Source organism: Ailuropoda melanoleuca, chromosome 7 (assembly GCF_002007445.2).
Source record: "Ailuropoda melanoleuca isolate Jingjing chromosome 7, ASM200744v2, whole genome shotgun sequence".
Lineage (NCBI taxonomy): Eukaryota > Metazoa > Chordata > Mammalia > Carnivora > Ursidae > Ailuropoda > Ailuropoda melanoleuca.
In genome coordinates, this window is record NC_048224.1 from 40179767 (window position 1) to 40206542 (window position 26776).

At 46.3% G+C, this 26776-nt stretch overlaps 1 protein-coding gene across 3 annotated transcripts in view; it reads left to right on the top strand.

The window, feature by feature from the left end:
- Positions 1–6: 6 nt before the first annotated feature.
- Positions 7–26776, top strand: part of SNX30 (sorting nexin family member 30) — a 106071-nt gene continuing 79301 nt past the window's right edge. For 2 of the 3 annotated variants that reach the window (XM_034664303.1, XM_034664304.1), the window contains exon 1: positions 7–258. In XM_034664303.1, coding sequence (XP_034520194.1) covers positions 103–258 — 156 coding nt within the window. In that variant the 5' untranslated portion in view covers positions 7–102. Of the gene's footprint in view, positions 259–25401; positions 25592–26776 lie in introns of those variants that run through there. The other variant, XM_034664305.1, reaches the window with a different exon arrangement.

Here is a 26776-nt window from a genome sequence, read left to right on the forward strand (position 1 = left end):
ACCGCGGCCGCGAAGCGGGGCCTGGGCGCGGGCGCTGGGGGTGCCCCGGCCGCGGCGGGCACAGGAGGAAGCGGCGGCGGCGCCTCCCGAGCCGTGCGCGCCATGTCGGGCGGGCCCCCCAAGGGCCTGCCGTCCACCGGGCCCCACTCCCTGCTCGACATGCCGCACCCGCTGGCCGGCTCCAGCAGCGAGGAGGCCGTGGGCGGCGACAGCACGCCCAGCCCGGACCTGCTGATGGCCCGCAGCTTCGGCGACAAGGTGGGGCGCACGGGGCTGGGGACCGGGAGGCGCATTTCGTTTTCGCGGGGGGATGGTGGACCCGGAGCTCCCTCCGGGCACGGGGCCGCGCCCACCCTGGCGCCCCTGTCCGGGGGCGGGTGTGCCCTGGGCCCCAGAGCCTTCGGAAAACGCGGCCCTCCCTGCCGCCCCCGCAGGGTCGCAGCCGCTGGGAGAGCGGCGGGAGTGGGCGGGCATGCCGGCCGTGACGGGTCGCGGGCGCCGGTGACAGCTGGTGGGTAGGGGTCCTGCCCGCGTGTTGGGGCCGGTGGCGGGTGTGCGGTGCCCGGCGCGTGTGTCCGGGGATGGGGTCCCAAGTTCCTCCAGGTGCATCCCCGAAGGCTGAGCTGCCGGGTAACTTGTAGCTCCCCCACTTTCCTGGGACTGCAAAGGAGCAGGAGTTAATGGTTTTACGTGATAGGACTGGCAGCCTTGGTCTTACTGCCAGAGTCATTTGTGGGGCGTGATCTTTGTTTAGGTTTGCTGTGTGCCCTGAGGAGTCGCCTGACTCCGACCCCAGCCGGCGAGGGGAGCGTCTCGCTGTGGTTTTCTGTCTGGGGCTCGGTTCACTTCTGACGGCCCTCCGCACTGGTTAGCTTTGGCAGAGGCCCGTTTTGTGGTTGATGGAGAGAAAGCTCGCCCTTTGACCTTCTTTGTGCAGAAGGAGGCCCCTGATTTTCTTCGAGCAGCATAATCCTGGTGCTGCTTTGAGAGACAGCAGAGTCCGGCGAAGGGTGAGGGGCGGTATCCCCCTACCCCTCCGTTTCAGCTGTGACCAGAGCTTGAGCTGTGCTTCTCTCAGCGCTGTGATGCCCACCTACTCACTAATTGCAGAAATTAGAATTGTTCTTAACACTTGTGATCAGGATTCCCTCCTCCCGGTAAAATACTACATGAATTCCTCCTAGTCCCAATATTACATGGAATCAGAGGACCTAATTCTTTCCCCCATAGATGGGAGGGCATGTGGTACAATAAAAATGAGTATTAGTGCACCAAACACTCAAAATACCTATTGAGGGGAACTTGTACCTTCTTAGAAGAGTGTTTTGAAAGCCAGGAGTGGGGAGTAGAGCATTAGGAACAAAAAGGCTTAAAAAGCTAACGACACGGATGGATTGAGCAGTTTGAGGTGTGTGTTGGGGGGAGGGCTGTTTGTGATTATTTCTCTTTATTTTACAGCTGATAAACTATATGAACGGTTATGCTGCTTGGAAATACCTTGTGCATATTCGACATTCAATAAGTAGTTGTTGAGTGACTGAATGAATAATTTGTTGCTTTCTTCTAGACCGAGAAGCGGTTCCTACATGCGTGTAGGACAGGGACCCAAGTTAAACCTTGTTTCCTTCTCAGGATAGTGAGTTAATTATCTATTGCTGTGTGACAAATTACTCCAAAATTTAGCACCTGAAAATAATGTGTGTGGGTCAACAGTATCATGTAGGAGCAGCTTAGCTGGGTGGTTCTGACCTCAGGTCTCTTTTGAGGTAGCGGTCAAGGTGTTGACCAGGGCTTCGGTCACATCTGCAGTCTGGGTTGGGGGAGGATTAGCTCCCAAGCTCGCTCACTCGGCTGGTGGCAGGCCTTAGTTCCTCTTCATAGGGCTGCTTGACATGGCAGCTAGTTTTCCCCCAGAACAGGTGGTCTAAGAGAGCAAGAGATCCCAGGACTCAAGCTACACTCTTGTATAATCTAATCTTGGAAGGGACATAATTCTGCCATATTCTGCTTGTCACACAGACCAATGCTAGTACAAAGTGGGAAGAGGGTATAAATACCAGGAGGTATAAATATGGGAGCCGTCTTGAATGCTGGCTGCCACTGATGGCTATTTTTTTTATTTTCAAAAAGTTTGTATTCATGGTTATTACTGTTATTACCTTTCGTAATCGCTACACCCAGTGTGGGCCTCGAACTCATGACTCTGAGATCAAGAGTCACGTGTTCTTCTGACTGAGCCAGACAGGTGCCCCCACTGGTTTAAATACTTGCTTAATGATCCATTCTTGGAGGATATCTGTCTCAGAAATATGGGCATTTTACTAATAAATACAGGGAGGACAAATGCTCCAAGCCACTAAGATCTTGTTGGTGGGCAGGAAGTCAGGCCCAAGTCTAATTACTGCTGGCTTCCTTTAGGGGGACAGTTCTGTGAGAAAGACCATGTCGAAGCCGTTATTATTAATTATTGAATATTTAATGAGTCTCCTTACAGCTGTAAGAAGCATCAAAATGACATCACTCCCAAGGGCCTGATTTATAGTAAGCCACTTTTCCTTAGAGGTTAAGTAATGCAGTTTCTTTCCCTGACTGGAAGTAACATTTTCCTTGAATCTTGGCATGCACGTGTGTTCTAGCAACCGTGGAGAAATTTCTGTAGAGAGAAGCTAGCATTCAACCGAGGTGAGTCAGGACCAGTGGAAGGAAGCCTTCCCTTTGGCCTCTTTCTCCTGTGCGCCAGCATGGGGGTCACTGGAGGACAGGTAGGAAAGTTGAGTGCTGTGATCTGTCTTTGAAAAGAAACCTGTTTTCTTGCCTTTTTGGACAATGGAGTTGTGACCCTGGGTGCCTGGTTCAGAGTCAGTCCTGGGCTTGGAGAATGAGGGTTTGACAGGCTGCTCATGGCACGGGGTTGCTGTATTATGCAGAGGGGAATTGCTTTCTGGACCCAGGATGTTGCCAAGAACGGGGAAGCCTTGTGTCTTGGTCCAGCAGACACTTCTGAGGGGTGTCTGGGATGCTTGCTGGAGAAGGAAACAACCACCAAATATGATGGGCTTTTTCATCCACTAACTTCTAAAATCATTCAAACCTTAGAGTTGTGGGAGAATCCTTCCTCTCTCCCAAGGGTTGTGAGGACTAATTCTTTTCATGCCAGATGAACCCGCCAGGCCTTCTGTCGCTACATCCTTCATCTCTACCTGAAATGTAAATAAACCACTTAGCCTGACTCTTTTCTTACTTTCATCTGCAAACCACTCTGGGCTGCTTCTCCCCTGACTCAGCCTCCAACTTCTATGTGCTTCCTAACACTCATACCCCAAGCCCACTCAAGCCCCAACTGTGGTTAACACCCCTTCCCACGTCCTCAACCCCTTCACTGAACTCTTCCGTCTGCTTCCTGCCCTCTTTGGTGACTGCTTCTCCCAAAGTCTTCAAAATGGAGGTGTCTTTTCCTTGTCCACTTCACTATCAGGATCAGGAGATGGGCGTCAGCGTCCTTTCTCCCCACTGCCCTTTACAAACCAAGCTCTTCTCCCTGGGGGCCCATGTCATTTTATTGGTTCATTCACATATTTGAGGGCCTGCCACGAGACAGGCACTGGTCCAAGGAACTTGAGATGAGTCAGCGGGTTCGAGACCCCGGCCCTCATTGGGTCCTTCTTAGTGAGTGCGTCCTATGTTATGTAATAAATGCTATGGAAGAGAGAAAAAGTAGGTTGGGGAGGGGGTTCAGGATCACTGGCTGTGGGAGGAGGATTTGGATAGGCCTTCCGGAGAACTGGAGGTTTCAGTAGAGACGCGGAGGAGGTGAGGGAGGGAGTTAGCGAGTGGATGTCTGGAGGAGTGTCCAGTTGGAAGGAACAGCCAAAGCAGAGGCCTGCAGGCATCTGCCTGGTGTGCTATAGAATAGCCCAGAGGCCACTATGTCTGGTGCAGAGTGGACAATGGAGAGTTGTTGGCCGGCAGCAGAGAGGGGAGGGTCCAGATTGTGGAGGGCCTCATAGGCCACCCTGAGAATGTTGGCCTTTGCTCTGAGTGCCACTGCAGGGTCTTGAGCAGAAGAAGGGCGTGATTTGACTTACGTGTTGTAAAGGGTCACGTGGGCTGTTGAAATGAGAATCCTTTATTTGGCTATTCCACTGAAATTCATTTCCTTTTAATTAAAAGGACATAAACCAAATGCAAACTGGCACAGAAAAAAAAATTTCCTGGCTTATGTTTTTGGAAAGCCCCAGGTAATTCCGCTTCAGGAGTGGCTGGAACTAGGTATTCAAATGATTTCGGAAGTCTATCACTCTCTGTCTCTTGGCTCTGCTTTCTTCTGTGTTAGTTTTATTCTCAAGCTAGCGAAGGGCTATGTTCTACAAATAAGCCTCTCAACTTCATCAGAAAGAGAGTACCTCTTTCCTGATAGCTCCAGCCAAAGCCCTGGGCTGGTGTCTCATGAGCCTCAGTTGGGTCAGGCACCGAAACCAAGCTTTGTTAACTCTGATTGCCCAGATTTGTACCAGGTCCTTATCTTTAGAGAGCGGAGAAAGGAAATTTTTTGTAGGACTGTTTGTTTGAATTGTGAAATCTACCCGTAAAGTATATAAAGCGTTTGAAGAACAAAATGTATGTATACAGTTTAAAGAATAATAGATACTCACGTTCCTCCTACCTTCCTGCTTAAGAGAATATTATTAGTATCTTAGAAACCCCGTGTGTGTCTGGGGAGGATGGAGGTGGTTTCCAAAGCAGAATCAGGATGCTGCTAACAGAAGGAGGGATGAAGGAATGGGGGACAAGCAGAAACAAACGTCCATTTTACAGGACTTCCACGACCTTCTCGTTCCCTGTCATTTTTAACTCCCCTGCTTCTCGTTCATTACAATCTCTAGATTTTCATGGCTCAGTCGGTTAAGGGTCTGCCTTTGGCTCAGGTCATGATCTCAGGGTCCTGGGATTGAGCCCTGCTTCGGGCTCCCTGCTCAGTGGGGAGCCTGCTTCTCCCCCTCCCACTGTTGCTCCCCCTGCTTGTTCTCTCTCTCTCTCTCTGTCAAATAAATAAATAAAATCTTGAAAAAAAAATCTCTCGACCTCAACTCACTGTCTTCTCAAATCATGCCCTCCCCTCAAGGGACTCTGTTCAAACCTTCAAAACTATCAGCTTCTGGACTTCATCTCCACACACCTTGACCTCTTTCTCAGTTCAGCTTTCCTCTCCCTGGCCCCACCCTTGTGTTGTAAGACCCAGAATGGTTCGGGTTTGAGTTAATGCCACCAGATGCCATCGTCCCTTGCCTTCCCCTCCTCCCGGTTAGCAAGTACTGACTGCACCTGGTCCCTGACTGCTTCTCTTCACATCCGTCCTTCACATTGCATGGCTCATCTCATCAGTTCCTCCTGCTGCTTCCTTTCCTCCATTCCCATGCTCTCCTTCCTTTCCACCCAGCCTGGATCATTCCATGGGTTCAGGTCTTTTGCCTACACCTAGGGCGCGAACACACCTTGAGAATGGCTGCCAGTGTCGATTCACGGTACCAACCCCAGCAGGGGCCTCAGCGGTGCCAGGCGCTCCTTTCTTTCCACAGAGGCTCCCATTGTGCACCATGGCTGAGCTGAGGCTGCTGTCTGTCCTCACACCTTCCCCTTACTCTAGCCTCCCATTGTGCCGATGAGAGGACAGAAGCCACCATATAAGAACTTCCTTTTTCCAGACTATGGAATGATCTGAATCCATAGCCATCATTTCTTGGTTGCCCCCAGGTACCATAGAAAGGATTCTAGGCCGCTCCTGAACCGTGGGGCCTTCCCCTTGTGGCCTCTCCGAGACCTGGCTTTGTTCCTCGTCCTCATTCATTCCTGTGTCTTCACACTCCCTCTCGCCTGGCTCAGTCCATCGATATTTAAACATGCTCAGGTCGCCCTCACTTGTGAAATGAACCAGGAGTAAAGAAAACTCTGCTGTGAGGCTTTCTTCTTCCCCATCTCATCATCTGCTTTGTGGCTCTTCTTCCCAGCCAAACTTTTTGAAAGAATGGCCTGCCCTTCTTGTCTTGCTGGCTCACTCCTCCACCCCCTGCTGTCTGGTGTCTGACTTTACCTGTGGCTTCCTTCTTGCAAGATCCAGTAGCCGCTTCACCGTCTTCGTCTATCCCGACCTCTTCTCCCACCAGCACTTGATGCTGTTGAGTACATCCTGCCGGAAACTCTCTCAGCTTGGCACTGCGGAGCCCGGCTGTCTGTGTTTGAATCCCAGCTCTGCCTACCTGCAGTCTTTGTAACAGCCAATCATTTAGCCTCTCTGAGCCTCAGTTTCCTCATCTGTAAATAGGGGACAACAGAAGCACCTCTAGCTCATGGTTGATGTGAGGATCCGGGGAGTTCATACTTAGAGTAGGGCCTGGTACGTAGCGAGCCTTCAGTGACTGTGAGGCGGTGACAGAGGTTATTCCTCGGTGTTGTATTCTCCACATCTTCTTTTGCGCTCCTGCCTGTTCTTTGTCCGTGTCTGTATCAGTTGTGGTCCCATCGGGGTGAAAAACCACTGTAAGTATTTCCAACTGAAAGGCTGTAATACAGGGAGTTAGTTACATAGGTGATGGAAGATACGAGACGTCAAGCAGAAGATGGTGAGGTTAAGAGAGTAGCAACAGCAGGAAACTGCTGTCATCCTCAGGGCCGGAGGGTCAACGGGAGGAGGCGATGTTAAAATCCAGGAGCTTCTGTGGGAACTAGAACCATGGCAGGGGGGCTCAATGAGGATGGGGTCCACAGAGGAAGCAGCTGCTGCCAGGCTCTGGGCAGGGGGAGAAGCACCCTGGCTTCTCTTCTCATCCTGTCTTCTGGCCTTTCATCAATATCTTCCATTGGCCAAAATATCTTCCTCGGTGGGCATGTGACTCTAGGAGAGCCAAACAGTCTTCCTTAGATTTGCTCAGATGGATGCTGGGGGAAGGGGTATCTCTTTCTGTTAGATTATGAACCTTTGTTTGCTCCAATGTGGAGAGTGGCTGCTTAAGAAGAGGCCAGAGAGGAGAGGAGAGCCGGGAGAGAAAGGGGGGGACAGGCCCTGAGGATCACTCGAATCCTGTCCGCAAATCAGCGAAGGTGGCAGAGGTGGTGTTTTCACCAGGTCCTTGAAGTTTGAGGAGCCTTTCAGGTACGAGGTGGGGGACAGCATCACGGGCCGAGGGAGTAGCCTGAGCGAAAGTCCCAAGATGGGAAAGACCTGCGCCCACTGGAGTTGGATCGAGTCGGGTCATGTGCTGGGATGGGCTTTGAGGGTCTGGAGGTGGGGATTAGTGAGAGGAGAGGTGGGGAGGCAGGTCAGCCGCCCGCAAGACTGCTTTGCCTGCAGCGATGCGGGCTTAGCTTTTATTCTTTAGGCAGGAGTCCACCTCCAGGGTTTTGAGCAGACACTGTGCGCCAGTGCTTGGGACGGGGAGTGGCTGGCCGTGAGAGAGGTAGTAGGAAAGTGTTAGCCTGCTCTGGGTTGGAGTTGCTGCTGCAAGAAGGAAGATCAGAAAATGTAAAGACGACTCGTTTTGGTAGAGGGGGGATGACTGGCGCCCTCACGGAGAGGCCGCGCACAGGTTGGGAAGCGAGTGTGAGGAGGAGGTGTGGGGTGATGAGGGTGCAATGTGAGGTCAGGAGTTAGGACAGAGGTGGTCTGAACCCCACCTTCGGAAGCCTCCTCCAGGTTCAAGGCTGAGCCCAGAAGCTGCTTCCAGGAAGCTCTTCCTCGGCATAGAGATGCGTAAGCCCAGCAGGTCCAGGGAGAGCTGGTCCAGGGGGATGCGGAAGTTGGGGTGGGTGTTGACAGTCTCCTGGAAGGCAGGGCTTGTAGCGCTTTGGTAAGAAGGGTGGTGTCTCGGGAGAAAAGCAGGGTTGAGGGAAGTCATTTAGGAGAGGGGAGACCTGGGTGTGAGTAAAGGTTACAGGGAAGAAGACAGATGTTTTGTGTTAAAATACAGAACAGCTTGGCAACGGTGCACTAATTCGTGTCTTGAGTAATTGGGTTTGTTTATTAGATATTAGAGGGGGCGTACGCGGCCTCGGCTGCCTTGCCCCATAGAATTCCTCATTCTGGCTGCCACAGCGGCAGTGAGGGTGCCGTTCTCTGTGTGGGCGGCTGGGGTGAGGGTGTGTGGACAAGGGCAAGAGGGTTGTGAGGAGAGATGTTTCAGGACCCCTGCTCGAGTAAAGGCCCAGAGGCAAGAAAGGCACACAACGTGTCTGGGGAGCAGAGTGCAGGCACTTGAAAAAACCTTTTTGTATCGACATGTGCTGGTATGCCTGGTTCTGGTAGATGCTGGGGACATGGAAAAAGATTAAAAGGAACCTCCCTCAAGAGGCTCTTGGTCTAGTGGACAAGATATGGTTACAGTAGAATGTGAAAATCTTAAATGTATTTACTAGCTCTGAGGCCTTGGGCAAGTTTTTTACCCTTGTAATGCCTCAGTGTCCCCCTCTCTAAATTTTGGGTTATTTTTACGGGAGTGTTCGGAAGATGGAATGCTTGTGTGGAATAGTGTCTGGCCTATGGTAAATACTGTGCAAATGCTGGGCGTTTGTATTGCCTTAGAAGCTGACCCCGAGAAAGAATCTAACGGCCAGTAGTTTATTGGAGAGGTGAAGGAGAGGGAGACAGGAAAGGGAAGGCACCAGGAAAAGGTAAGTTACCAAACCAGTTTCCACCCCTTGCAACTTGTACAGAGCACACACCTCGGTTATCCACACCCTCGGTGAGGCAGCTGGGGTCTTCAAACAGCAACCTTTATCGGTCATTGGTTGAGAGCTCCACGGATGGCGTGTTCGGACATTTAATCTCCGAGCACTTTCCAGTCTGCCGTGTGAGTGGGCAAAGTAGGGGAAGCTAGTCAGGCCCAGAAATGCAGGTGCTGGCGGTTGGAAGTGGGCACTGGGCTGGCGGAAGGCCAGGGGGCACTGAACGGGTCAGGGCGAGGGGTCATGGGTGGGGCACCAGCCTTCTCTACTACGGTTATTATGAAAGTGAGGTACAGTGATAGAAGTAGGGAGTGACCGTGCTTAAGAGAATGGTGGCTTTTCCAAAGGAGATGATGTTTGAGGTGGAGAATGGAGAAGTAGATGTTTTACAAATGGACAAAGCAAGGAAAAGTAACCAGAGCAGAAAAACCAGCATGTGCCAAAGCTTGGTAACGTCTGGTTACAGGAATGGCCCAGGAAAGGAGCTGAGTAGTGCAGCCGGAGAGGGGGGTAGTGGGCAGATGGGGGTCCGTAATGGCAGACAGTGAGGGCTTTATCCCGTGTGATTGGGAGGCCAGTTGTATTTTAAGCAGGGAAGGTGCAGGGCCATACTTGTTCGGTCCCTGTGACCGAGCCCCTAGCTGGGATAGGGTGGGTGGACTCAAGAGGCCGGGAGTTCAGGGAGAAGACTGCTGGAGCAGAAGGTTGGGGGAGGCAGTTTTAGTGGAGTTTTGACTCACCGATTTCAGGGGGTATATTGCTCAGGAGTTTTGTTTGCAAATGATAGAGCTCAGGCTCTAAGTTGAGCAAAAAAGGTGAACCTATGGACGGGCTCACTTTAACCACAAGAGTGAGCTGGAAGCAGGGGTCTGAATGTTCCCAAGGGTCAGTTTCATGCACCAGGCCAGTTTTATCCGTGAGGGAGGGGAGTGGGGCGACTGGCAGCTCCCATCCCTCCCATTTTACAGCTGTGCCTACAGAGAGGGTGTAAACCTCTTACACAGTGAAGAATCTCCGGGAGACGTGGCTTGGTCGTATACCCAGCCTGAGACCAGTCAGCTGGGCCCAGAGGTTCCACCATGGTTGGGGGAGGGAGTCTGAAGGAGTAAGTCAGCCCTCCTTCCAGCTGCAGGGTTCCGGAGCGGCTCTGAGGTGTGTGTGCTCGGGAAACAGTAGAAGACTGCTTACAGAGGGGACTCTTGACTCACGGGGTTTTGTGACTGGCTGAATCATCCTGGCAAGAATAAAACAAATTTTGGGAGAAATAGGTCAAAAATTAAACTATACATTTTCTAATGCTTTTTATTTTTTATTTTATTTTTATTTTTAAAAATTATTTTATTTATTTTAGAAAGAGAGCACACAAGCAGAGGGAGGGGCAGGAGAGAGAGAATCTCAAGCCGACTCCCCACTGAGCGCGGAACTGACTCGGGGGCTCGATCTCACAACCCTGAGATCACAACCTGAGCCAAAACCAAGAGGCCGATCCTTAGCCAACTGGGCCACCCAGGTGCCTCAGGCGTAGTTGCTTTTCAAAAGAAACGAGATATAAATCACATACCATAAAATCCACTTTTTAAAAGCATGTAGTGTGGTGGTTTTAGTATATTCACAAGGTTGCACAACTGTTACCAGTTTCCAGTTCCAGAATGTTCATCACCCCCAAGATAGCTCATTATGCCCATTAACAGACACTCCCATTTCCCCCCCTCGCAACCCCTGGTAACCACCATTCTATTTCTTGTCTTTATAAATATGATACCTCACCTTTGACACCTTATATAAATAGAATCATACAGTATTTGTCTTGTTGTAACTGGCTTATTTCCTTAGAATAATGTCTTCAAGGTTCCTCCACGTTGCAACATGTGACAGGATTTTCTTCTTTTTAAAGACTGTATAGTACTCCATTGTACGGATAGATCACATTTCTTCATCCGTTCATCTTCTGGTGGACATTTAGTTTGTCTCTACCTCTTGCTTACTGTAAATCATGCCGTAGTGGACACGGGTGTACAAATATCTCTTTGTGATCCTGTTCTCACCAGAAGTGGGATTGCTGGATTATATGGTATTTCTGTTTTTAGTTTTTGAGGTATTTTCATACTGTTTTCCAGTGTGGGTGTACCATTTTATAATCCCACCAAATGTACGCAAGGGTTCTAATTTCTCCACATTCTCACCAATGCTTATATTTTCTCTTTTTTTTTTAAAGCTTTTTATTTTTTAATTTTAATTTTAATCTAATCTTTTTTAGAGAGGAAGAGTGAGGGGGTGGGGAGGCAGAGGGAGAGAGAATCTTAAGCGGGCTCCACTCATGTGGAGCCCAAGGTGGGGCTCGATCTCACAACCCTGAGATCATGACCTGAGCCGAAATCAAGAGTGGGACACTTAACCAACTGAGCCACCCAGGCACCCAATATTTTCTATTCTTTTGACAAAAGTGGCTGTCCTAATGGATGTGAAGTTTGATTTGTGTTTCTGTGATGATCGGTGCTGCTGAGTGTCTTTTCCTACACTTTCTGGCCATTTGTATATCTTCTTTGGAGAAATGTCTGGTCAAGTCCTTTGCTCATTTTTATACTAGATTATTTGATTTTTTGTTGCTGAGTTGTAGGAGTTGTTTTTATATTCTGGATATTAACCCTGATGAAATATATGATTTGTTGATATTCTCTCCCATTCCATAGGTTGCCTTTGTGTATTTTGCACAATTTTTTAAAGTTTGCTATAGTCCCATTTGTCTGTTTTTACTTTTTTGCCTATGTTGTTAGTGTCATAGACAAGAAATCATTGCTAAGTCCAATGGCATGAAAATTTTCTCCTGTGTTTCTTCTAGGAGTTTTATAGTCTGGAGTCTTAGGTTTCAGTCTTTAATGCATTGTAAGTTAATTTTTGTATATGGTGTAAGACGAGGGTCCTGCTTCACTCTTTTGCATGTGAATTTCTGGTTTTCCCAGCACACCATTGAAAAGGCTGTCCTTTCCCCATTGAGGATGTATATACTTTTAAAGTTAATTTCTTACTAAAATCAATAAATTATATAGTAGTTGAAATGCTAAGATGGATTTATTCTACAAATGTTTGAGTGACTTCTCTGTACTATGCCCTGTGTGGGAATCAAGGTATCTAAATCCTGGAAATGACATCAGCCTGGGACAGGTCCGTAATTAGAATAGACGTGCTTGTAGAATAGCTGTTTTTTTTTTTTTTTTAAAGGTTGTTTTTTTTTTTTTTTTAAAGATTTTATTTATTTATTTGACAGAGATAGAGACAGCCAGCGAAAGAGGGAACACAAGCAGGGGGAGTGGGAGAGGAAGAAGCAGGCTCACAGCAGAGGAGCCTGACGTGGGGCTCGATCCCATAACGCCGGGATCACGCCCTGAGCCGAAGGCAGACGCTTAACCGCTGTGCCACCCAGGCGCCCCTAGAATAGCTGTTTTATTGCAAAAATGGAAGCCTCGACTTTCTTTAGAGCTATTTAATGAGGGCAGAGGTGTGTTCTAAGGAACTGGGCCTGCTGGCATCAGCATTTATGCTGCAAAAAAGTGCAATATGGCAGCCTTTCTCTGTGCTGTCCGGTCAGGCAAATCTTGTTTATTTCATGACTTGCATCAGCAATTGTGAAGGGCGCTTGAAATTTTTGTGCATTTTTCTCAAAGATTTATACGGGCCCATTATGTGCCATACCTTGAGGATACATAGATGAACCAGATGACCTTACCTTTAGGCAGTCAAGGCCCAGGGACGGAGATAGAGGAGGTACTAGTGAGGGACTGCAGTTGAAGATGGTAGTAGGGGTGACACAGAGTGCCACGAGGGTAAGCGAGAGTGATTTCTTTCCAGTTAAAGAAAGTTCAGGGTAAAGCATGTTTGAACGAGGCATTGGGCTACCTATTACACGTTTTGTCCTTGATATTCATGGTCAACATTGGGATTTCAGTGAGAATTTGAGTAATTGTATTCTGGTCTGATAATAATGGGAAATTCTTTACTCTCTTTCAGCCCTTAGATTTTATTATGCGTGTGTTAATCCAGCGAACGATCTTAGCAGTGTGTCCAAGATTGGCTATGTAATTGTGGGACCCAGTGCAAAATTGAAATGCTTGTCCCCTTGTGAAGATTTTATTAAGAACATCAGGGTGGTGACAGCAGAGCATTCAACCCCGTGTGGAGCCCTTCTGAGCACAGATTCCTGTGTGAGCGCAGGTTGCACGCCCATGGAGCTGGCCCTGAGTATATCCTTTAGAGGTCCTGGTTGCCAAGTCCTGTTAAAATCACCTCTTGCCCATCTTGGTGTTCTGGGTCAGGACTGTTGGATTCCTTGGGTGTGCTTGTCATGAGTCCAGCTTCTCTGGGGTTGCTTCTGCAGTCTGGTTGACCGTGACACTTCTCCTCCATCCCCTGTCAACGTTCTAGCATTTCCTGTTTCTAGAAGAACTTAATGTAGTCTCCCCTTGTGCCCAGCCTTTCATGCTTAATGTGTGCTTTGGACCGCTTTTCCATGTCCCTCACCGTTGCTTCTACTTTCTTTCCCCTTTGTTCTGGTCTCTCCCCCACAGAAGGTGCCCAGCAGATATGCTCCCCCAGTTATCCTTGCCTTTGCCCAGAGATAATGGCAGGGGGTGCGCACAGTCGCTGCTAACATCTACAGAGCGCTGACCCTGGTTGGGAGCCTTGCCTCGCTGGGTCATCTCCGTGCCCTCCCCTACGATGTACTTAATGTCTCGTTCCCCTTCGACAGCTGGGGAAACGTAGGCTCTGGAAGCAGTAACTTGTTCCAAGTCACAGAGCGAGAGGAGCGTGGGGCCGGGATGTGAACTTGGGTCTGTCTGACTTCAGAGCTCATTCTTCACCAGCACCACCGCTGTAGAATTGGCTTCCTTCCCCAAGCCCCCTCCCCGATTTCTGAGCACTGGCTCACCTTAGTCACCGTACTTTGCATTTCCTCTACAAAGCACATCTGCGCACACAGGGGAAATGAAACCAATCTCTCCTGTGTCTCAGCTCATGTCTCTTCTCTCAGTTCACTTTCTAGCTTACTCAGCCTGTGTCCTCACCATCCCAGTCTCGCTTGTCAGGGAAGTTTCCCAGGGCTGGCTGGCCGCTGCCTGCTCGCTCTCCCCGTCCCCGCCAGGCTCCTCGGGTGAGCAGTCTTTGCGCACTGCCTCCATCTGCCTCGCCATCTGCCTCCTCCTGCCTCGGCGTCAAGGTCCGCGGTCCAGGTCTGCCCCAACCTGCCACTCACCACCGCAGAGACCCACAGCGGCTCTCTTTGGGCTGTGGCGCCCAGGCGTTTAGAGCTGCAGAGACCTGGAAGGGCATCCACCCCAAGACCCTCTTTTTTTTTTCACTGGAAACTGTGGCCCTGTGAGAGAAGCAATTTGTCAGACCCGGGCCACCCAGCTAGCTCCTGGCGGAACTGGGCCTGGGATCCAGGGTTCCAGACCACTTGGTCCAGCGCCTGTTTTCTGTGACTCATGACATTAACCAGCCTCCCCTCAATTTTCTTTGCTTTCTTTTTTTTTCTCAGGGTCTCATTCTGTTCACTGCTGTATCTTCCTAGCCCAGCGCCTGGCACATAGCGGAGGCTCCATAAGTACTCGCTGAATGAATGGATTCTGTCCTCTCTTGGTCCTCCCCTGGTCTCCGCCTGCCTTTCTGGATCCTCCTCGTTTCCCTTCCAGGTCTAACTGGGGGCCGGACCAGCCTCGGTCCCTGCCCTTTGCTAGTTCCTTCCATACCATCTCTGGATGGACTTCACGACTGCCCCAAGGTGTAGGATTCCCAGACCTTCAGGGTCTGGTTTCAAATGCATCTTTCCAGGCGTTTCTCTGATACTGGTTTTTAGCACCCTTAAAATCACTCCGGTGAGAGTATTTAAAATCATACCTTTCTTGGCCTCTCAATATCTCATTCCTGCGTGCAGTGTCACTGTTGCACTCTTCTCAGTTGCACTGTCCTTGTCAACATCCTAGTGAAGGTGTCTGATTATCTTTCTCGTTTCCCTGCTTTCACTCAGTCTGCTGTTCTCTGGCCGCTGTAGCTCGAGTTCCCTTCCCCAAAACACTCCCTTGTATGTGTCATTCCCACCTCCGGAGACCTGCAGCGGCCTCCCGTTGCCAGCGCAGTGATGGGGCGAGCTCATGCCTTCCATGTTCAGGTACCTAGTTACGACTCTGGTCCTCTCCTAGGGAGTTAGCTATACCCCTGCCAAATGATTTTACTCATGAGCTGCTTGACACGTGAGTTTCACTTGTCCACCTTTTTCCGCGTTTGTGTTTCCAGCTGCCTCCTCCTGTGGCTGTGAAACCTTGCTCCTAAGAGTGTGTTCCGTGGACCAGTGGCGTTGACATTACCTGGGAGCTCATTGGAAATGCAGAATCTCAGGCCGAATTCCGGACCTACCGAATCAGAATCTGCATTTTGACGTTATCCCTAAATTATTTACATGCACATTACAAATTGAGAAGCACTGTCTTCGAACAAGCTTATCAGATCAGGCTTGACAAAACGTTCACATCATCGGAGGACTTCTTAGATGATACTGATGCCTGGGCCCCAGCTCAAAAAATTTGGATCGAATGAATCTAGGATGGCCCAGAGACTAGTGGAGTTTTTTTTTTAGCATTTTTTAAAAGGATTTTATTTATTCATTTGAGAGCTCGAGAGAGAGCACAAGCAGGGGGAGCGGCAGGCAGAGGGAGAGGCAGGCAGAGTGAGAAGCAGGCTCCCTGCTGAGCACGGAGCCCGATGTGGGTCTCCATCCCAGGACACCGGGATCATGACCTGAGCCAAAGGCAGACGTTCAAGCTGCCGAGCCACCCAGGTGCCCCAGACTAGTGTTTTAAAAAAGGTTTTTGTGCATCTGATGTGCAGCCAAGGTTGAGATCAATTGCCTTAGAAGAATTCTTGGATTCACTCAGTGGGAGTTTGCCATCATCACACGTGTATCCTATCTCCTATACTATGCTGTAAGCTCCTCGAGAGCAGGGACTCTATCTGATTTGCTTATTGCTGTAATTTCAGGGCATGAACAAAGCCTAGGGTGGGGTAGGTACTCAGATATTTGTTGATTCAATAAATGGACATGTGCTAAATGATGTGTATGTAAGAGTATTTGTTGCAGTATTATTTCTAATAGCAATAGATAAGAAAGAGCCCAAATATCCATCAGTAGGGAGCTAGTTGTGAACAGTGGTAATTTACAGAATACGGTGTTGAGGGGAATAGACAGCCTATAGACACTGGTATGCAGCAATGGCAGGATATTTTTAAGTAAAAAAAAAAGAAAAGGTACGTATGAACTGTGTGCAGTCTATCGTTTTTGTGTTTTTTAAGAGTGTAGGTGGAAGTGCGTATACTCGCCTTGGAAGGAAGGTTGCAACTTTACCTCTCAGAAGGGTCATTTTCTGACCCTTTGAGAGTGGAATCTCCCAGCCCAGGCGGTTATTTAACCAAATTAGAAAGAACCCTCCTACTCTCTTCCTAATTTGGTTAATAATAGTTAATGCTGATTAAAAGGAAAATTTTGACTAACCAGCCCCTGACTACCCCGATCGTATTTCAAACAAACATGAAAAAAAAAAGAGGCCCTCCCTCATAGTTCTGTTGAGTAGACGCGTACGTTGTCCCTGCCTGGAAGCTGAATCATGCCTGCTCAAAACCTGGAAGGGAGATGGCTAAGGTGTTGACTGAGGGGATGAAAGGGATATTGCTCTTCTGGTAGTTTTTAATCTGTTCCGATCAGACACGGGTGAATATTGGCTCAGAGCGATCTTTACCTGTTTTTCCATCGTTTTTTGAACTTTTTTTTTTCTTTCTTGGATTAAGCAAGTCTTTTCTTTCCTGGTCCAAGTCAACCGTTGTCTCAGTGGTTGTCCAGACTTCCAGGACTCCCATTTCATGCTCCCGCCTCTGTCCTTCCCTGCAGATGGGTTGCCCGGGACACTGTCTGCCTTGGTGAAAGAGGAGGGGGTGTTTTTTCAGTCCTAGTGACGTTAGCTCTCTTCCTTCCCAGTTTCCCTGATCGCAGTCTTGATCCTGGTGAATGGTTCCCTGGGCTTCATTGTAGCTTCTTAGAAAGACAGGTAGCCAACTTCCTAACAAGTGGAAATGGAAGAAGTGGGACGGGGAGGTGGGTATGTTAGTGATGAGGCTGACACCTCTTGGTAAGCTGATGCATTTGAGTTGACTTGGTTCTCTTGGTGTAACAAATTCTCTTGGGGAGGCTTGACCCATTATATAAGGTATCCGTGAAACTTTTTGAGCAATCTAGAAAGTATCTTATAGAGTATGATAGACTAGACTGTGTAGACTTCTAGACAAAATGAGAGCCAAATTTGGGGCTAACATGCATATCTGCAGATTTCTAAGCATGTCTCAAGTTCATGGTTTGAGCAAAATGGTCACATCTCCACTTTCAGCTGCTTCTGAAGAACAAGGTAGCCACTGTTTATGGCTGGTGTTATTGTTGTTTGTTTTGTTTTTCTTAAATCACTGTTATTCTCTTGGACTTTGCCGTGTCCAGTGCTGAGTATGAGTGGAAAGGGCCACATTTATGAAAGACGTATTCGGGTGTTCCAAGATTATAAACTGTAGAAGCAATGTTTACGTTTTACAAAGATCAGTTTTGGTATCCTATATATGAATATGTTTTCAAGTTTTGACCTTGGTGTGTTTGTTACTTAATTTAAAACAAACAAAAACACAATACGGTCCATTTTAAACTTTCTTTGTGGTTAAATTATGATGAGGCTGACGGGAAAGTCTTGCTGTTGATTTATGCATGAATCAAGGAAACATCTATCTGCAGGTTTATGAGTCTGCAGTAAATGGGTGCAGAGGATCTGTTAACCTTGAGGAACAGTGTTATCAGCGGCCGAGTGAATGCAGTTTATTTGCTACCTCTGCTTCCAAAACAAGGAGGTACTCTACGTAAAGAAATTTAGAGTTTACATTGGAGAGGTTAGAGTAATGCGGGTTCACAGCAGGTACAGCCGAGTGGAAAGAATGGAGCCTTTGGAGTCTGTCAGGGGAGTCCCGATGGTCACTTACTGCTGGCAAGTCACTTACCTGCCCTGAACCTCTGTTATCCTATCAATAAATGGGAATAATAATAATACCAACCTCATAAGGTTGCTTGATAACTTACTGAGATTATGCACTGTAGGCCTCAAAAGATATTCTCATAGCTGATTTTTATAACTGAGATGGGCAACATGTTTTAGATGGCTACAAAGAATATTCTTTGCCTATTTTTGATAGAGGCTGACAGTAAGGATAGGTGCACCTTGTGGTATAAATATCCAGAAAGTAAAAGATGAAAGAGAGGAAAAATGCTACTTGCTAGAACAGCAAGGTTGTATGGTGAAGGATTTTTATAAAACAACAGAAGAAAGGAAGAGAAAATTGACCCGTTTCTTCAGAAGAGTACATAATTGTGGTAAAGAAAATCTTGAGTCCTCTCTAGCATTATTTTCTATAAGTATGATTTCAAGGCCAAATCGTAGAAACCTTAAATAAATAACCCACAATACGTTTTCACAATTATGTTCTATTTACATTACCATTGATCTGATTATTACCGTGAACTGATTATGGCAGACATTTTCATTTCACCTTTTTATTTGATTTTCATTTTGTTTGACCAAAGTGAAGTACTCTTGGCTCGTTCAACATAAAGCAAGGGGCGCCTGGGTGGCACAGCGGTTAAGTGTCTGCCTTCGGCTCAGGGCGTGATCCCGGCGTCATGGGATCGAGCCCCACATCAGGCTCTTCCGCTATGAGCCTGCTTCTTCCTCTCCCACTCCCCCTGCTTGTGTTCCCTCTCTCACTGGCTGTCTCTGTCGAATAAATAAATAAAATCTAAAAAAAAAAAAATAATAACAACATAAAGCAAAAGAGGAATCTTTTTGATGCATGAGCTATGTACCTTGAGAAGAAAAGTTTATTTCAGCTGGAGAAAACAGGATTCCCTCCCAGAGGAAATAGTGAGAGGAACCAGACTTAATCAGGAAGTTCATACTCCATTCACTTATTCATCAAATATTTATCTAGTGCCTGGCACTGTTCTAGGTGCTCGTAGCCAAATCATCTTCGGACAGTCTAATGTGTTTCAGGGCTTCTCAGGTTCCTGTTTCTCTTCCCCTACCCCAAGATTAAAAGATAAATGTCTAAAATCAAAATTATTGCTATTGTCTTATAGCTTATTGCCAGCACGTAGGAAAGCTATCGATTTTTGTAATTTTATCTTGCATCTAGCCACCGTACTGAATTCCTAACACATTTTAAATTATTTTTCAGTTCATTGTCTACTTAGAAAAAAACAAGGGATTAATGTATTTAGCAATTCAATGCTTCCTTTCAAAAAAGTGTTGTTGTTTTTTTTTTTTCATTTTATTGCATTGGTCAGGACCAATGGCTATTCTTAAATAGTGAGGGCATGCTTATGTTGTTACTTGTTGAAGCAAATGTACTGAGTATTTTCTTACTAGGTATAATGTTTGCTGTTGGTTTCTTATCAAGAAAAATTTTAAATTCATAGCTTACTATTTAAAAAAAACCAGGAATGGAATTTGGATTTAATAAAATGCCTTCTTAGCATTTATGGAAATGATCATTTGATTTTTCTGCATTAATATAATTAGTTGATTCTTAATACTGAACCATATTTACTTTTATACTTAGGGTAAATTCCACTTAGTTTGGGATTTAGTTTGCTAATGTTTTATATGGAATTTTAGGTTTACTATTTTCTGTTTATTCTATCCCTTTTTTCTCCCTTTCCTGACTTTCATTGGATTGATCAAGTATGCTTTGTTCAGTTTTATTTTCCTCCAAGTTCTATTTCCTGTTTCTGTTTGACTAATGTTTACAATTATATTTTTCTACCATAGGCAAGATTTAATTAGTAACTGTAATTTTCTCCAGAACAAGGGAAGACTTTGGGCTTGCTTTTACTTCCCCTTCTAGGTTTTATTGAAATTATCCTGAATTTTAGTTCTTGATTGTAATCAGTCCTTTTTTAAAATTAATGCCTCTTCTATTTTATTAATTCTTTTCTTAATTACACTGAACCTCACAATGACATCAGCTTTCCATTAAATGAACGTCTTCTTTCTTGAACAAAGCTTTATTCTGATTTATTTTTCAGTGTGCTGCATTATGTCTGTGAGTAACTTAAGTTGAAAAAGAAACCTGGGATGGTGTATATTATATAACAACACCTAAGTGGTATACATTACTCTTTTCTGATTGGTAATTTGCCTGAGTTTTTCTCCTTAAGACACTTAAAGAGGTTGTTCCATTGCCTCCTTTTTACTTTAAAAATATTTAAGAAGGTTAAGGCATTTTTAGGGGTGCCTGGGTGGCTCAGTTAAGCATAGCCTTCGGCTCAGGTCATGATCCCAGGGTTCAGGGATTGAGCCCAGCCTTGGGCTCCCTGCTCTGCAGGGAGTCTGTTTCTCCCTCTTCCTCTGCGCCCCCCTCCCCTCCCCCGTGCTCATGCTCTCTTTTTCTCTCTCTCTCTCTCAAATAAGTGAATAAAATCTTAAAAAAAAAGATTAACTTGAAAATCAACTTTTGGGGTGTAATTTATATAAAATAACTGTCCTTTAAGTGTGTGATTCACTACATTTGACAGTTGTGTGCACCTGTGAAGCCACCGTCACGGTCAAGATACAGAACATTGCCTACAAAGATTTTCTTCTGCCTCTCTTTTTTAGTTCATCTCTTCCTCCACTCTTGGCTCTAGGTGACCACTGATCTGCTTTCTGTCACTATATTAGTTTGCATTTTCTAGAATTTTGTATAAATTGGAAGCATAAAATATATACTCTTCTGCCTGACTTCTTTCACTCAACATAATGATCTTCATGATACTGTTACATCTGTAGCTTGTTCTTTTTTATTTCTGGTTAGCATGTTGAACGAACATACCACAACTTATTTATTCATTCATCAGTGGACATGTAGGTTGTTTCTAGTTTGGGGCTCTTAAAAATTAAGCTGTTACACTGGAAAAAGAAGAGCAAACTAAACCTAAAGTAAGCAGAGGAAGGAAATAACAAAGATTAGAGTGGAAATTGATGGAACGACTAGAGGATAGAAAAACAAGAAAGAAAACTAATGGAACCAAAGTCTTGCTTGGTTCTTTGGGAAAAAAATCAACAAAACTGACAGACCTGTAGCCGGATTGATCAAGAAAAAGAGTTGATTCAGGGGCGCCTGGGTGGCACAGTGGTTAGGCGTCTGCCTTCGGCTCAGGGCGTGATCCCGGCGTTATGGGATCGAGCCCCGTATCAGGCTCCTCTGCTATGAGCCTGCTTCTTCCTCTCCCACTCCCCCTGCTTGTGTTCCCTCTCTCGCTGGCTGTCTCTATCTCTGTCAAATAAATAAATAAATAAAATCTTTAAAAAAAAAAAGTTGATTCAAATTAAAAATCAGAAATGAAAGCGTAGACATTACTACTGAACTAACAAATAAAAAAAGATTATAAAGGAATACTGTGAATAATTCTGTGCCAGTAATTTACATAACTTAGATGGCGTGGACACAAGACACAAAGAAAGCTGCTGTGAACATTCACGTACAAGTCTTTGGTTGGCATGTTTTCGTTTCTGTTCGGTAGGTACCTAATAGCAGAGTTGCAGGAGTTGGTATTGTCAGCCTTTTCCTCAGATCAGTTCTAGTGAATGTGTAGGGTATCTCATTGTGGTTCTGATTTGTTTTTACCTGATGACTAATAATGTTGAGCCTCTTTTCAAATGCTAATTGGCATTTATATTATCTTTTGTGAAGTTATCTTCAAATCTTGTGCCTATTTTTACTGGGCTGTTTTCCTTATTATTGAGATTATATACACACCCATACAGAGGATTATTTACATATTCTTTAAGAAGTCACTTTATAGAGGTATGATTGGCATACAAAATGCTGGGCATATTAAATGTATACAACTTGGTGAGTTTGGGGTTAAGTATCCACCTGTGAAACCATCACCACAATCTATGCCACAAACATATCCATCACCTCCAAGTTTCCTTCCACCCTCTGTATTATTATTGTTTTTATTATTATTGTTATTATTCATGGTAAGAACACTTAACATAAGATCTACCCTCTTAGCAAATTTTTAAGTATACAGTATTGTTAACTGTAGGCAACTATGTTGTACTCTTTTTTTTTTTTAAGATTTTATTTATGAGAGAGCATGTGGGTGGGGTGGGAGAGGAACAGAGGGAGAAGGACAAGCAGACTCTGTGCTGAGCATGGAGCCCATCACGGGACTCAGTCTCAGGACTCTGAGATCATGACCTGAGCCAAAATCAAGAGTTGGACGCTTAACTGACTGAGCCACCTAGGTGCCCTTAGAGCTCTAGAATTTTTCTTTTTAAAGATTTTATTTATGTATTTGTCAGAGAGAGAGAGAGAGAGAGAGAGAGAGAGATCGAGCACAAGCAGGGGGAGTGGAAGGCAGTGGGAGAAGCAGGCTTCCTGCTGAGCAAGGAGTCTGAGGTGGGACTTGATCCCAGGACTGTGGGATCAGACGCTTAACCAACGGAGCCACCCAGGCACTCCTAGATCTCTAGAATTTATTTACTTTGCATAATTGTAGCTTTGTACCCTTTGACTAATACCTCCCTATTTTCCCCTCCCCCATCCCCTGGCAATCACCATTTCACTCCTTGCTTCTATGAGATGGACTGTTATAGATTTCTCATGTAGGTGGGGTCATGTAGTATTTGTCCTTCTGTGTCAGGCTTAATTCACTTAGCAGAACGTCCTCCAGGTTTATTCATGTTGTTGCACACGGCAGGATTTCCATTTTTAAGGCTAATATTCCTCTGTGTGTGTGTCCACATACACACACGACATACATACTCTTACTGAGCTCTTGATATATTTCTGGATACAAGTCCTTGTCAGATACATGTATTGCATTTTCTTCCATCCTGTGGTTTGTCTTTTTACTTTAAATTTGTGTGTGTGTGTGTGTGTGTGAGAGAGAGAGAGAGAGAGAGAGAGAGAGAGAGACTGAGCTTGAGATTTTTCTCTGTGTGTAGGCAGTGCATTCAAATGGCAGAAAATTCAGAAGATACAAAATTTTATCTGGTGATAAAGTCTTCCTTTTGCCCATCACCTCCCTTCCTCTAGCAGCAGGTTTCCCTCCATGGAGGCAACTACCGTGACCAGTTTCTGGAGAAACTTTCTAGAGGTCTATGTTATGCATAAATATGAAAATGCATACATCTCATCTCTTTTGAAAACTCAGGTGGTAGCGTACCTTACAGCGGCTTGCATCTCGCTTTACCCGTAGCCGTAGATCTTGGAGATTGCTCCATGTTCCGACAGAAGGTTCTTTCTCTCCTTCTTTGCTCCTCTTTTAATGATTGCATAGTGTTCCGTTGTTTCATTGAGTTTAGCACTTATACTCCCAGATAAGAAGCCTGTGCTGCTGATTCTTTTTTTTTCTTTACCTAATCTTCCACATATTTCTGTATTTTTCTTCGTAAATTTAGAAATTTCACCAGCCTGTTGGTATTGAGAGGTGTATTTTTCTTAGGTATTTCCCCTTGATGCCCTTGCAGTTTTACTGCTTTGTCTATATCCTTTTCATTCTTCATTCCCCTTTTTAAGGGAAAGGACTATATGGATTTTAGTCTGTCCTTTTGGGGCTTCACTTTTTCTTGGCTCAGTCTATCCCATTCTATTTTCACTGTGATGGGAGAATTCTTTGATTGAATCTTCTGAATGATGGCCTTATTTTTTTCTTTCATTCCGTTCCCATACTTGTACTTTTCTATTTAATTTAAATTCAATCTCGCGTCTCTTTGTGTTAGCCCTCGTGTCTGGACCTGCCCTCAGGATGGGATGTCCACGATGACAGTGTTGACTTAGGGCAGGAGCTGACCTCCTACAGTCGAGAGTGTGCTGCGCTTCTAGTCTGCACAGGTGGGGCCCTGTGGCTTCTACGTTCTGGGAGAGGCACATGCTGTGGCCTCGGACAATGAGACTGGTTCTTCGTGTGTACGTGTGTGGTCATACGTGCGTGTCTGTGTGCGTACACGTACATGTGCATGCTCAAGCCGGGCCTGGAGACTCTGTGTTCTTTGTCCTGACTGCCGTGATGGGGGTAGGGATGGAATGAGGTCAGGAGAGAATGGAGAAGAGATGCTTGGAATTACTCTTGGGCTTCCTGTCAGGGCGTGTGGCTGATAAAGGACAGGAGGCTGGATGGGCTATTCTTGATTGAGGAAGTAGGAACAGAGTTGCCCTAGAGATGGAGAATTTCACAGCTGATCCCAAAATATGCTTCCTCTTTTCTTTATTCAAGTTGCACTTCATCGCCCCCACTCACCGTCTCCGGGCCTGCCTCCGCTCTCAGTCACTGTCATTTCTGAGTTGGGTTTTCTTCCCGGGGCCATGTAGCTAATCCCATCTCTCTCCACATCCACCATTTCCCACTGGGGCCCATTTTGGTTTTGATTTTTCAACTCTGGCTAAATTTGATTTTTTTTCTGTAGGTTTGATCCTGTGTGCTCTACCTCTCCAGAAATTCCTCACAATTTTTTTGACCGATGGCATCCATCCCTGCTTTATGGCTTCTTAAATGGGTTTATTCTGATTGTTACGTTGAGTTTGCCATTTCCTTGGGATTTGAGTGACCCGTGCATGAAATACAGAGCTCAGCGCACCACCATTGCGGACTCCGTGGTCCTCGTGACCCTTCCCTGGCCGGGAGTTGATAGCCTCTGTAACTAGTTTCTCTCCTTGTTTGTTCTCTATCCGCAACATTTTAATAATAGCAGCAGCTACTAAATTGTTTGCTGTGTTCATGTTTCATGTCAGAGCTGATTGAGTTGTTTCTTCATTTTTGTGCCTCCTGTGTACCGGGCAGATACGCTGCTGGTTACGCACGGCTGCTTCACCACCCAGCCCCAAGTGAAGTGGATTAAAGCACAAATTTATCCTTATCTCTTGCTGTTCTGTAAGTTGCCTGTCCTCAGCTCTGTGGTTCTTGCTTGAGGTCTCTCATGTGGTCATCCGAGGGTTCAGCCAGGCTGGAAGCCTGAGATAACACTCTTGTGGCTGGCAGTTGACTCGAGTGCCATCTCTGTGTGGCTCGGGCCACCCGTAGCATGGCAGATGGGTTGCTGGAGGACATGGCCCAAGAATGAGCGTTCCAAGAGACGGGAAATGCAGCATCACTTCTGCCCCGTTCTTTTGGTCAGAGAACCACCTTGATTCAACAGGGTGGGTTGAAAGACTCCAACCCTTGATGGGGAAGCAGCCAAGTGACATTGCAGATAAGCAGGCAGGATATGAATTGCCACAGGCACGATGCCAAGGTACAGAGACCTCCGATCCAGGTCTCTGGTTCCTTACCCGTTAGGGTTCAGTGGCAGAAGCGGATAGGTCACTGGGCAGTGATAGTGCAAATGCTAAGTGTCCTGAAAGTGTAGGCACAGGGGCCCGATGACAGCCTGGCGGGGGATATCTACCCCGTACTGGGCAAGGGCAGGTGGGCTGGGGGTGGAGAGGTCGGTTGAGAAAGAAGGCAGCTTACCAGGGGTATTTTGGGATCTGAGTCTTGAAGCCCAAATGGGCATTGGCTAGCTGAACAAGAAGGAAGAAGGCATCCCAGGGCGTATCTGCACCACGTCTCCGTCTGAGATGTGCACAGAATTAAAAATGTTCCTTATGCTTTTCAGCACAGCATTTGGCTGACTGCCGTTTGTGTCCTTTGATTCCTTGGGTGATTTTGAGGACCGTCTGCTTTCCTGGGGCTTGGATTTCACAGTGAGATGACGTTCACTAGATGTCAAGATTACCATCTGCCCAGAGTCACAACCGACAGCGGAAGAGCACTTGGGTCAGTGAAGACAAAGGGTTGTGGGCGGTGTCTCCTGCATTTTCGTCCTTGGCGTGGGCGTCAGTGACACTTAGGCATGGCTGAAGATTAAAGAAGGGGACATCAGTTCTGTTATCGGTATTTTCTCTTCAGCTAAGGTAGTTCAGCCGGTCACAGAATCACCTAAACAGAGAGGATTGTTATCCATCCCGCATTCTCACTTCTGAAAACTCCTTCCTTGCTCTTTTGACTCTGAACGGAGCTTTGAAAAGACGTTTTATTTTGTAGTTGTCCTAAGTAATTTTTAGTGTGGTATAGGAGAAACGGTGGCTTTAGAAGATTTTTAAAAGATTTTCTTAGGTTTTTGTTTGTTTGTTTGTTTGTTTGCTGACACACACGTTTTATTGAAGTCTTGTTGACACCCAGTGTTCCATTAGTGTCAAGTGTACAACACAGTGATTTAACAGGTTTATATGTCGTGCTCTGCTCCCCACAGTATAGCTACCGTGTGTCACCACACACCACCATTATGATAGCACTGACTATTTCCCACGCTGTACCTTTCATCCCGCTTACTCATCCCTTAACTGGAGGCCTGCCCCTCCCAATCCCCTTCTCTCATTTTGCCTGTCCCCCACCCCTCCCCTCTGGTAACCATCAATTTGTTCTCTGTATTTGTGGATCTGTTTCTGCTTTCTGTTTATTTGTTTATTTATTTGTTTTTTTAGATCCCACACATTAGTGAAATCATATGGTATTTGTCTTTGGCTTGTTTCACTTAGCATAATACTCTCTAGGTCCATCCATATTGTCACAAGCAGCAAGGTCTCATCCTTTTTTATGGCTAATATTCCTGTGTGTGTGTGTGTGTGTGTGTGTGTGTGTGTGTGTGTGTGTGTTCGCCACATCTTCTTTATCCATTCTTCTATGGATAGACATTTGGGTTGCTTCTAGATCTCGGCTACTGTAAATGATGTTGCAGTAAACATAGGGGTGCATGTATCTTTCTGAATTAGTGTTTTCATATTCTTTGCGTGAATATCCAGTAGTGGAATTATTGGATCATATGGTATTTCTATTTTCAATTTTTTGAGGAACCTCCGCAGTGTTTTCCACAGTGGCTGCACTGATTTACGTTCCCACCAACAGTGCTGCTTAAGCTTACGTTCCTTTTTTGCTACGTCCCTGCCGGTACTTGTTACTGTC